General features: G+C 41.0%; 1 protein-coding gene across 1 annotated transcript; it reads right to left on the bottom strand.

Annotated features, from left to right (window-relative positions):
* Nucleotides 1–1,342: 1,342 nt before the first annotated feature.
* On the bottom strand, nucleotides 1,343–10,636 carry CHRNA6 (cholinergic receptor nicotinic alpha 6 subunit). Its single transcript, XM_054398239.1, is given in 7 exon segments — nucleotides 1,343–1,465; nucleotides 4,467–5,454; nucleotides 5,573–5,682; nucleotides 6,780–6,824; nucleotides 8,568–8,707; nucleotides 10,326–10,435; nucleotides 10,437–10,636. Coding segments are annotated over 7 exon segments (1,716 nt in total).
* Nucleotides 10,637–13,281: the final 2,645 nt, after the last annotated feature.

Raw genomic sequence — 13,281 nt, 5'->3', positions numbered from 1 at the left:
GGAGTTTTTTAAAAAAATGCAAATTCTTCAAGAATTTGTATCCCAGGAGTGATATTTAATTGACAAATTGACAAAATGAACCATGCTTGTTCATGTACCTGTCTGTTAGTCGCTACACATCTACGCAAAATTCAGGAGGATTACAGAAAATATATATTTTCTTCTACAAAATCATGACTACATGTTTCAGCTACTGGATTAAGACAGTTATGTTCTTGCCACGCGACCTTTATCTCTGTAATATACATTTATTTATTTGTATTCTTTTATATGGAGGATCAAGAAAGAGTAAAACACCAGTCAGATACTTCAGGAACACAGTTATACTTTGAAAGGATTGGTGATGTTCAAAGAAGAGGCAGATGCATGGAAGACACTGAAAGCACTACACGGACATTGTACAGTTAAATTTAGAACCTCCTATAATAGAGAAGGTTTTTTTTACTGTTGAAGCCACTGGCTTTAGTTGGACTAGTGCCTTTTAGAGAGGAATCCATCAGCACAAACCCAACAGAAATCTAAACAGACAAGGGACTGGAGGGTAAACAGTAGATGAACATCTACAAGGTGTTTCAGGATTAAACATGTGGCATTTGGCTGCTGGCCATGTTTAAACCATGACATCTGCAGCAGCAACCTCAGCCCAAAAGGATATATTCCTACAATTACAGGTTTGCATATGCAGCACCGACCCATTAGGAGCCAGCAAATGGCCAGCAAATTGCAGAAGATAGGGCCCCTGGTTTTAGATTGTACTGAAAATGTTAAAAGGCCAAGGGACTGGTTTAATTGTACTTTTATTTTGCATACTGGCTGCCCTGACACAAGAACACAATAAAGAGCATGGGTCTAGTCAGTGGGACTGTGGTACCTCATCTAAGTGTCACTCCGAAGACTACCTATGAGAGAATGAGAGAAACAGAAGAAACTTAACAAACTCAAAACCGAGAAACACTTATGATCAGGAGAGCAAAATGAGACCAGGGAGAGTCCTCCCTGGGCAACACACTCAAAAGTGCCTGAGATATCTCAACAGCTTCCCTATGTTGAAGTCAACGGAAAAGTTCAGTAACTTCCATATGCTTCTGTGATCTCCAGTGTGATTGTTAATGCTGATCTTGCTGAGGGAAAAGACAGTCTAAAATGCTGAGCCATTCTGCTGTAGAAAGACAAGCTCCTCTTGACTTTCAGTCCTCTTCTCATTTTATTTTGGGCTGTTTGCTGTTCCAGAGGGCCCTTCTCTCTCTTTCTCCTTTCTTCTGTGGCTTGGTACTGAGGAGGTGATGAGCAGAGGGGTTATGTGTGAGGAAACACAGGGGACAGTTCTGAAGGGAAAATCCATTTATGTATCTGCTATTAGTGGCTGGATAAAGAGCCCTGCAGTTCCAAACACACAAAGGATTATAAATACCCAGAGAAATACTCTGTCTATCACCATAGCTACATATTTCCAATCGTCTTCCACCTGCAAAAGAGAAACAAAAAAGCATAAACTACGTATAACGTAACATGCAATAGTGACTTGACATTATGCAGTAAAAATGTTCCTTTTGCTTTTGAACGTGAGGAAGAACACACATATTGCCAAGAATGTTGCTTGTGCTTATAGCTGTTGCATTTCTTGAGTGTCTTTTTAGAGTGGATTGATTTTCTAGTAGTATTTACCACTTTTCTTTCTGAACATTCAGCACTGTCCTAGTTTGCTGATTTTTTCCCTGAATATTCAAGACTGTTGGCAAGCTATGTGACTTTATCATGTCGTGGGTGCAGAGTGTGGTGTCTCAGCAGCATGCACAATCACTATTGCTGCACCTCACTAGTCCCTGCCAAAGGATTCATCCTGACAGCCCACACAAGAGAAAATTTGCTATACTGGCCTTATTTGCAACACTGCCACTTCAATCAAGACCTACTGATTTCAGCTAACTGGATAGCTGGGCACATGGATTACGGCAAAGCAAGAGCCCTAACTGAGCAAACCACAGTGTTACGCACCTAAGCAGACTAGAGCGGATTTTTTATGCCTGAGCCATATACCTTAGAACCACCTTCCATGAGGCTGCTGTCTTTCAAACCACAGAACCATACCTACCTTTACGGATCAGTGCGTTTCACAGGTTGAGCTGAAACCTGATGCTGTTACGCAAACCCACGCTGCCTCCTGCCAGCCTCAAAAAGAAAGTGCTGTCTGGAGCAAAGTATCCTGGGGCTTGAAGTTCAGAGGCTTCCTGTTTCCGGTTACTGCTTTCACAGAATCAGGGAATGTTAGAGGTTGGAAGGGACCTCGAAAAATCATCCAGTCCAACCTTCCTGCCAGAGCAGGATCACCTAGAACAGATCACACTGGAATGCATCCCGGTGGGTTTTGAGTATCTCCAGAGAGGGAGACAACACAACCCCCATGGGCAGCCTGTTCCAGTGTTCCATCACCCTCACAATATTTTCCTCATGTTTGCATGGAGCTTCCTATGCCTCAACTTCCAGCCACTGCCCCTTGTCTTATCATTGGGCATCACTGAGAAGAGGCTGGCTCCATTCTCTTGGTGCTCACCCTTTACATGTTTATAAATATTAATGAGGTCATGTTCTGGTTTGGGGATCATTTGCTCCTATAAAATTAGTAACTGGTTGAGAGCTCTTTGCAGAGGGATCTTCCACTGGTTTTTCCTCCAAGAGGCTGCTGGTGTACCTCTTGTGAAAGAAGGTGCTGCAGAAATTACAGATGCTGTAAATGTTGCTGAAATTTTTAGACAGCTCTGATTTATACAGGGCAAGTGCATGATATCACCCATGAGGCTCTGTATTTTTGGCTGGAGCTGAAACAGTCCCCAGAATGATTTCCTCACTGCTTGCTTGAAAAGAGCCCCCATTTTTGCCCTCCAAGAGAGGATTTCTTTCAAATAAAAAATCCTACTTTCCATCCATGGTATGCTTTGAAAGACATAAACTGACAGTGGAAAACTTACGTGTTGTATAGTCATGGTTGTTCATGCAAAGCCTCTTCCTTTTTGGAGTGCATCGGAGAAAACAGCTGAACATGGTACATGTATATATTTTATGCAGCTGGTGTGGCAGTAAAAGGAGAGCTAAAATACTGTGGTTAAGCAAAACATTGAGGGCAGAGGTACAAAGCAAGGTACAGCTCAACTTTTGTCCTCCTCCATGCTGATGGATGCCTGTCTTTAGGTTTGGGCTGGCATGTATTACATGCTCATTCTATGAATTCAGTCACCAGGCCTTAAATGTAGGCCCTTACTCAGAAAGTTATGGACTTTGTTTTCAGATGAAACTTCTACTGGGACATAACAAAGGGGAGAAAAAAAAACCTAGAAGTTATTTTGGGGTTGCACAGGTGTTGGATGTATTTGTGCTCACCTCAACAAAATATTCTGAGGAAAAGAATACCTCTCAACATTTCCTTCATCAAGTATTTGTCTGCTTCAATATGAACACAGCAGTATTTAATTTTAAAATGGGTTTTGGCATCATAAAGCATCTAAGTAACTTCAAAACCAAAGCAAACATTTTGTGATAGATCAAAGATAAATGTTTCATTAGGTTCTAAACACTTGTTAAAATCATCTTGAACTGTCAGAGAACTCCCATTCCCTCTGAAACCTCTGTGTGTATGGATGTTGGAGAATCTTTCTTGAATCTGCTTGTGTTTACACTTGAGGATCTAGCCCCAAAATACCCTAAATTCCAACACACAACATTATCTATAACAGATGAAAGATTTATAACCTCAATACAAGCAATACTCAGCCAAAACACTGCAAAACAATCAGAACACACCAGACTGAAGCAAAGTATGGGCAGTACATTCTGAAAGGAGTATCTTTGCCATTTTTATCACTGCCTGAGAGTAGCTCTTCCCTAGATCAACTACTGCACTGCTTAACAAGCACTTTTTCTTAGAAAGCAGCTCCCAAATTTACTTGTTCCATTACTAACACAGGAAAGCAGCCTGCTTGGCAGACAGCATGCTTAGTATTGAGATGCCACTGCTTGCCAGGGCTAGGAAGCTGGTGAGCAGTGGAAGAGGGTTGCTTCTGAGGATCTACAGAAATAGGGTTAGATGAGACCTTGAAAGGTCTTGTCTAGTCTATACCTTGCCTTATGGCAGGATCAGCTGTGCCTGGGGCACTGCTGATCATTCCTTATGGCTGCATCAGGCTGAAGTTCCTCTCCTTTTCCTTTGAAAGGTGAGCCTCATGTCTAATCTAAAACTATCTTGCTGCTTAAGTTATTCACTGGAGATAGAGGAGGGACAGATGAGATCACTTTTCTTGTTCCATCCCCAATGGATGGTTTAGTTCCTTCCTTTCTGTAGGAAACTTTGTCTCATTCCTGGATCTCAAAACTTTCTTCTCTAGACCAAGCATCCCCAGTTCCTCTGAGCTGCCCTCCTAGGTAATTTGCTGGAAGCATGGCCCTGTACCCAGCTAGGTGATTGCATCCCTTACCTCTTTGGTTTCATTTTGTGACCTCATGTTCTCTGCGATGAACTGAACATTACTAATGACATCCTTCACTTCTGGAGAGTACTCCATGTGCTCTGACATCCATTTCAGTGACTGATAGCTCAGTTGTCTTCTTTTGGTGGTAGTGAGTTCAGTTGCTTTATCACAGTGACTGCATTGCTGCTCCTTATGTAATTTGGTATCTTTGTGTTTGATGTGCTTTGACTTGCGTGATGTATTCACTGATCCTTTTTTGTTTTTCCTGGAGACATTTTTATTTTGCTGTTCTAGTGGCCTCTGCATCAACAGAACTTTGGGCAGCAGTCTCAGGAAGATCGATTTTACCCATTTGGGCATTGTGTGTGTAGTTGGAGTTCTGTAATGTATATTCAGGACAAACACTGTGATGACAATTGACAGAGTCACAAATATCATAGTGAAGAGTAAATATTCACCTACGAGAGGAATTACTAAAGAGGTGGATGGGATTGTTTCTGTGATGACCAGTAAAAACACAGTCAAAGAGAGGAGCACAGAGATGCAAAGAGTCACTTTCTCACCGCAGTCAGATGGCAAGTAAAAAACTAACACAGTCAGGAAAGAGATGAAGAGACAGGGAATGATTAAATTTATGGTGTAAAACATTGGCAGCCTTCGAATATAGAAGGAATATGTTATGTCTGTGTAGATCTCTTCGCAGCAGTTATATTTAATGTCATGTTTATAGCCAGAAGCATCAACTATTTCCCATTCACTGTTTTCCCAAAAGTCATTCATATCTACTTTGGATCCAATGATCAAAAGATCAATTTTAGCTTTGTCATAGGTCCATGAGCCAAATTTCAGTGAACAGTTCTGATGATCAAAAGGGAAAAAGGTAATATCCATGGGACAGGAGCTTTTAAAAATAGCTGGTGGTGTCCAAGTGATCATTCCATCATAGCGAAGGAGGGCCTTGGTCTTGCCTTCAACTTGAAAATCTCCCACAGCACTAAAAACACAAATGAGGCAAAGAAAAGGAAATTATTGCAAAAGTAATATGTCTTTCATGGACATTGCAAGACCATACTTTTGAGAGAAAGGGTAAGAAGGAAAAGTGTTCATCATACTTATTGTACAAGACAATATCTGGTTTCCAAATTTTATCTGCTGGTACTCGAACAAATTCAATGCCATTATATTCTCTGGGATCCCATCGCAATTTGTAGTCACTCCAAATCTGAAAGAAGAATGGACAAGGATTTTTAAACCTTGTATTTTAGGGAAATACTTGCTTCTCTGACCTTCCTGAATAAGGTGTGATAAATACTGAAAGTGCAGTGTGTGTAGAACGGGACAATTGTCCAAAAGACAAGGCCATGACCTGGAGAAACATTGGACGTACATTAATATCTCTCACATTGATTTGCTACTTCCTCCTCTGAGAGGGGAGGAGATGGCAGTTTCTATCTATTGCTGACATGCTGGCATCCATCCTCTGTCCTGCTATGTCAGTATAGACCCTCACCTGTGCAAGGTTACTTCTTCACTGTGAAAAGAAAATACAGGCCTTCCTGCTCCTTCCACAGTGCACTGTGCGGGTTCAAGGAGGGCAGCATCAAAGGAGCTCAGCATCCTAATGAGAAAGGTGGTACATATGCAAACAAACAAGCAGTTGCTCCCAGGGAACATTATTGGCTCCACAGGGGTAAGTGAATTACCAACTCAGGGGCAAGGAGGGCATTGCTGTCTAGTGCCCTATCATGGGACCATGCTCCATGCACTTGTTACACCTACTTCTAATCCTAAGTACAGAATCTTTAACAGAAAGCTTTATGTGGACCACAGTCAGTACCTGAAGAGAACTGGTTTCAGTGGAGTTGGCTTGTTTTTTGCAGCAATTTAGGTCTAAGGATCTTTGTCTATGTAAAAGTGTTAAAGACATCAGGAAATGCATCCGGAAAAATGGATGCATGTTCCTTTTGCTAACAAAGTTTTGGTTGGAATGTTGGATATGGAGAGGATCTAGGACAGCAGAGCTGCATATTTAATCACACTTTGATGGCTACATCCAGCTAGGTTGACAATAAAGCAATGATCCTGAAGCTGTAAGACAATACAATACACAGGAAACACAGGACTTGTAACTTCTTGGAAATAAAAACAAAGAAATTACTTTTTCAGCTGTGGCTTTAGTTAATGGAACTTTTCCTTACTCATATCTTTAAAATCCTTATTGCAAAACAAGTGCTTATTCTATTGATATAGCTGATAAGGGGACATACATTTCACCATATCAATGTAAAATGCACAAGAAATACAAATTCAGTCACTTACGTGTCTTAGCCACAAATTTGTTTCCATAATCTGATTGACTTCATCCTAGAAAGAAACACAGGCATGCACATCTTCACTCCATAAACCACTTACAGTATCCTGAGATGGTCACAAACTTATTCTGATAAAAATGGAAACTGGAAACTAGAATTCCACATAACTGATACCAGATTTTTTTTTTCTGACTATTTTCAGGAGCTTACTATGCCCCACAAATATGAGACATACAAAGAGCTGCACTGTTTTGAGAGGGGCCTGTGTACCTGTAGAACACAAAAATCACAGTGGTTCTGACCAATACCTGAATGATAAAGTTCTGCAGGTGGCTATGTGTTCTGTTGAATTCTGTGTCTTAAAAGCTCTGTATACAGAGAGTAGACTAATGGTCAATATTCAAGGAAAATGGCCTCTGTACCACGTTTCTGTGAAAACCTCTAGAGGCTCTTATCCAGCACTAAATTAGGTCACTGTTGTACTGAGATCTTCTTTTTACAGTCAATTATTGCTGTTGCAAATTAGCAATGAATCAAGAAGGTGCTGCAAGAGAAACAAAAATTAAGATTGGATCCTGTCCTAATGAGCCTTTGGCTTAAAACTATTCAGAAAGACTCATTTTGCATATATTTATGGATGCAGGCTGGCATTCACAATTAAAATATCTGCAATTATTGTTGCTTTAGGTAAGTCTTAGTCTGTAAGCATGTGGTAGAAAGCCAATGGTAGAAAATGTTGCAGATGAATTTTCAACACTGAAGATTAAGCACAAAGATAATCTTGAAAGGCCTATAGATTCCTGTCTATGGATTAAGATATCTAAATTCTTGTAAAAAATTCTTGAGAAAATCCAACTGATTTACTTATGATGTTCCTTTTTGGACGCAATGACATCACTGGGAGCCAGGGGCTGCAATGTGAGACAGAATTGCTGAAACTTGCCAAGCTGCCTGTCACAGGGAAACAAAATACTTTGAGAAATGAACTCCAAAAAGTGCCAACTACATTCACCATGAGGATTTACGAGGCCCTCATTTATATTCTCCAGTAATTTCACTGTCTGGCTGCTGTTGAATATTGGTCCTCACTGTTTGCCTGTCCCCTTTTAAGGACTCAGCTAGGTACCCCTGAATCTCAGCTGAAACTCAGCCACTGCGCTTGGGATGATTTGCTTTACAAAGCAGACTTCAGCAAGAGCTAAGGTCTAGTCAAGTTCTGTTCCTTCTGCTGTCCCTCTGCCCTGGCCAGCAGGTGTACCAACTCAGACATACCCTTGTATACAGTACACTCCAGAACACACAACATTAAGCTACAACTCCGTGCTTTAAAACACTCTGCGGGCAGCGTGTCTCTTTTTGACACAAACAGACTGAAAAAACATGGTAAAAAGAAAGATTTTTCTCTCTCAGGGCACTGGGAAATGACACTGGCCCCACAGATGAAGTAGACCACATTACACAATATGGGCACAATCAGGTGCCTCTGTAGTGGGCCACCCCTGGGGAGAGTGAACTTGAGCATTAGTGCTGCTGCCCTGGGTGCCTGAGGCTGCTGCCTAGAGCACAGGGTTTTGATGCTACAGAGTAAGCAAATGAATTTGTGTGGTTCAAACTGCTTGCCTGAGCAACTTGCAGAGACAACAGCAAAGGTCTCAGTACGTACACATATGCACACATGACGGTGTCATCTGCGAGAGCTGAAGGACCAACCACCAGTTATGTAAGCTGCTTCAGCAATTTTGTGTGTGTTTGCAACCATCCCCAAACCTCAGCAGTATTCTGTAATGAGTCTTACCACGTTTGTGAGCTGGGTAATGGCCAATTCAAAATACACTGTAACAGGATCAGACACATTTTCCACTGGCCTGATGAACTGGTTGTACTGGGAGAAGAGTTTGTGAAATAGCTGTTCCTCTGCTTCACACTCTGTAGTATCTGTGTTGGTCAAGATAAAGAATATCTATGTCAGAGATAAGGCAGATGAAAAGAAGGTGCTGGATAGCAAACCATTCCATGCTGTATTTCTGGATCCTGAGCTTGCAACCCTGCATCAAGACACGGGAGCAGAGAGAGTGCAGAGCTTCCAAATGCTGTCAGTGGAAAGCTTTCTCCTACAGATGCTGCCCACTGCTACATGTCTCCCCAAAATGTAAGGTAATGGATATCAGAATGAAGTGGAATAAGGTGGTGGAAGACAGTAAAAGTACCAAGATGGTGAATTTCAGCTTTGGGATTTTTTGCAGTAAAATTGAGAGTTTATGAAAAGCTTAGCTGCTTATTCAGAAATTAACAGAGTGAGCCTGCAACTGCTGGATCAAATCTACCTCAGAGACTCTGATTAGGTGATTATAATGATGTCTTCTAGTCTTAAAAACTATGACTATACTTTATCCTAATGCTTGCTATTTCATCTCTTTAGGTATCACATTTTTTGCTCTGAAGGAAGTTAATTTATTAAGTTTCATGAGAAAAAAAAGTAATAATATCAAAATTTCTTACAGAACAGCACGCATCTTTGTGACACAGAGCTGTTCTTTTGGGAACAAGCAGAGCACCGCTGTAACCTCCAGTCAAAGCAGGACAGATTGACTGGCTTACAGGATAAATATGTGACAGGCACTGAGTTGCCTCAGTGCAGACTCAAGAATCTGTTACATACATCCCAAACTTGATAGAGTTTTATTTCCTCCTTTCAGCATCATCCAAAGAAGAAATGTGAATGTCTTTAAAGTTTGTTTAACAACCATGCCATTCATAAAGGAAATTGTAATTTCCTTTTTAGATTTCATTATCATCATTCACTGCACTGTGACTGGAAGTGTCCTACTGTGGGAATATGAGTTTCTTGCCAAAGTCTCCTGACGAAGAGTAGTGAGCCTAAAATCATGTTTCATGTGAAATTTTCCTAATGGCATCTTAGTAGACACGTGATTTAAAATCAATAACAGAAACAGAGAAATATTTAGGCCTTTCATTTTTATACTTCGATATAAGTCACAGATCCTCATCCCATCAGTGCTGCTTTAAGAACGCCTTATTCCTTGCTAACACAAGCACTATAAATCATACATGTCCTGATTATCCGCAGAAATGAGACTTTCAAAAAAATATGCAGTGTCTTGAAATCAAAAATCGTCCTGCTCAGCGAGACTTGTACATGGAAATCACTCCAGCATATTTAATCATAGGTCACAAACAATAGTGGACAACAATATATCCAGTTCTTATTTTTGAAGGTGTGAGTACCGAACGTGCACATCTTTAGCCTGCATTATTTAAGCAAGTGCAAAATTCAAGCACAAAATTAAATTGCTAGAACTCCAATTTAATTATAATTCTTTGCTAGAAAGAGTTACTTGATAAGTTATCAAACCAAAAGGAAGAGTTTCATGTGAGAAACCTGGTATTGCTTTAGCTCTCTTAAAATAGAAATGTTACTGATTTCAGGTTAGAAATAGCTGGTAGAAGATTTACATTGAATTAACTCCAGGAAAACACAAGCAGAGACAGTGACTAGAAAATATTTTAGGTATGAGCATCAAAATGATCCTACCTTTAATCAAGGATGTGAACATGAATGCCCCCACACAGAAAGCAGGGTAATACCAACATAGCCACGTCTTAGGATGCATTGCTAGCAGCAGAATAGAGCTTCCTTTCGAGAAGAGGTTTGGGGAAAGGAAAGGGAGACAAGAAGATATGCAAGCCCTTGGATGGTAAGCAGTCAGTATAAAGATGGATTTCAGTTATGCATTTGCAGCAAACTGCAATCTGCTGAGCAGAGCAAAGCCTTGCAGAATTACTTCCACTATCACCAGGCAAGGAGAGCTTATGCTATACAGAAAGAAGGGAGTCAGGCAGCATCCTATCAGGTGACTTTTCACATTTCCAGTCACCCGCACCCTTGCCTCTAGGGGAATGTATAAGAGTGCAGGAGAGAGAGGGAAGGCAAACCACAGGGCAACCACTGTGAAGCAGGGAGAAGAATTCACTCAGTCCTCCACCCACTGGTTAAAGAATGCTCTTCCAAAGCCAGCTGCTTCAGCTATTCACTGGTGCTCACCTGAATGAGTCCATCAGAATATGTAGAGAGAAACAATTTCTTGGCACAGAGCTAATTCTGCAGCAGGAGAAATGGATGTTTTATGGTTTAGAAACCTCTACCAGAAACTACCCAAACTTTGAAATAAGCAGAGCACCATATGACAGAATTTCCTGACAGTATTCCAAATGAATCAGTCTTAGGCAAATAGATTCAGTATTGTCATCTGGCAAGAACAACTAAGCATGCTAAGCTCTTTCCTAACACACAAGTCAGCTTACAATCAAATTTTCTATAATTTTTATTTGTGTGTAGTGATCCCTGTGCCAGTATCCTTCTTGTGTGGAAATGGAGCAGTAGAATAAAGGAAAAATAACAGGTGCTATTATAGAAGTACCTAACAAGCCAAGTTCACTGGGACAGAGTTTAACTTTTAACTACAGAAGTTAAAAAAATGGAGATCATAGTCCTGTGGTGATTAATGCTTGTTCACTCCTCAAGTGTACAGTATACAAGACCTTGCACACAAATGGCTGAAAAGAATCCATAGGCAAAGGGTCTGAGAAACTTAGGGTCCTGTTTAACTGCAAATAGATGGAAGGCACCACGGGTCACTTGGTGTCATCCAGTCTCCCAGAAAGCAGCTCAGACAGGGAATCTCCTTTATGTGTGCTCAATCCAGCATGAACATGTCTGAGTGCTTGGATGGATGATTTGATGAAAATAGAAATGCTGCTAACTTTCAAGCAATTACATTGTTCTGTAAGTGTGGAAAGAAGAGAAAAGCCATAAACAGAAAAAAGACACCTTTCACAGTGCAGAGCACAGATGGAATGCAGCACCTCAGGATAAGAAAGTGCTTTATCTTCTACGTAGGTTGTTAAAATACGAGTAGAAGGAAAAAGGTCTGTCAGAAAGAGACACGGGAATTAGTTGTTTGCACAAAGAAGATACCTGAAGTTGATAAAGTTGCCCATGGCAAGTTTTGAGAGATGAAATGGCAGTCTTGAAATATTACTGATCGAAGCCCTACTCCAGAGCTCATTGAAGTCAGGAAGCCTTGAACAGAGAGATGAGAAAACAAAAATATCGATCCACAAGGATGTTTGGGCAGTGGAGATTCACCTTACACTCTCAAAAGCAGCAGCAAACTAAACGTGGTTGCAAGTGGATACCATGAGTCACAGCTATGAGGTACCTCCAAGCTGAAGTTAGATACATGTTCTCCTTACAAATGTTTTTAAGATGAAAATGTGGACTTCAGCATAGTGATTTTTCTTGTAAATATCCATTTTGCCAACCTTTTCCAAGGGGAAAAAACAAACAAACAAAAACCCCCATTCTGCTTTGTGTCTGGTTTCCCCAAGCTGTTGTGAGCAGTCTAAGTCCATGACCTTGTAGTTCCTTCATCTTATCCAATGAAGTCTATACCTCCTTCTTGAATTTAGGATACCCATGGTGCACTGTGGCTAATAGAATTAAACAACCATGTGCTTTCACAGGACACTTGGGGCCAGCTGTAGTCATGCCATATGCACTCTTAAAGTCCAGTGCTTGTAAAAAGATGACATATGGTAACATAGCCAAATGAGATTTTAAAACAAACTGATCCCAAATTAATATGTTTTGATATTTCCAGACTTTTGGTTCTTCCAGAAAACTGACAGGCCAGGGACTTGGATGTGAGAAATTAGCATATCCTCAAACACCTATCTGCACATTTCCCCTCCAGAGAGAAAGGAGAAATGGCAGGCCAGCAGGTAAGGTGACCCTTGGTGCCACACTTGAGCTAAAGAGCTGTTTTGTTATAGGGAGAAAGGAACTGGGGAAGCTGGTTTAAGACAGCCTACTCTCACAAGCAAAACCCCATACACACAGATGGGAGGGAAAGTAACACAAAAAAAAATCCAACCCAGGGGTTGATATAGGGAGTTTAATGAGATCTTGTTTCACAGAAAAGCACAGCAAAAGCAGAAGCAGCAGCAGAAGCCAGTGATAAAACAACATCCCAATCCACAAGCCTGCAGCCAGCCCAGCAGAAAAATTCAGGACCCCAAAACCAGAAACTGTACTTGGAAACAGAGGAAGCTTCTCATGTTACAATTTGAACCACAAGCCCCATGATACTTTGGTTTGGCCAGTGCTTTCATTTTAAAGCTGGCATTACATCAGCATCAGAATATACATCAACAGAGTCAATTGGCTAAATCCACGGCAAGCAGGCTGAGGTAGGAGGCACTAGCAATCACTCAGTGAACAGATGGCAGGAGGGATTGTGCTACACCTGACTGCTGGAGTCTGTGCTGCCTCTGGGAAAGACAGAAGAAGAGGAAGGCCAGGAGAATCAATAGTCCCTTCTCATGTGCTTTTACTCACCAAGAACATACTGACTCAGAGGGAAACTTCAGTCCTCCTTTATTCAGTTGAGTTGGCTCAGGCAAAAGAGTACAAGCAACTTTCATAGATA

The sequence above is a fragment of the Indicator indicator genome, chromosome Z, assembly GCF_027791375.1.
Source record: "Indicator indicator isolate 239-I01 chromosome Z, UM_Iind_1.1, whole genome shotgun sequence".
In the NCBI taxonomy this organism is placed as follows: domain Eukaryota; kingdom Metazoa; phylum Chordata; class Aves; order Piciformes; family Indicatoridae; genus Indicator; species Indicator indicator.
Note: the sequence above shows the minus strand (reverse complement) of the source record. Positions and strands in the feature narration are given on the sequence as shown.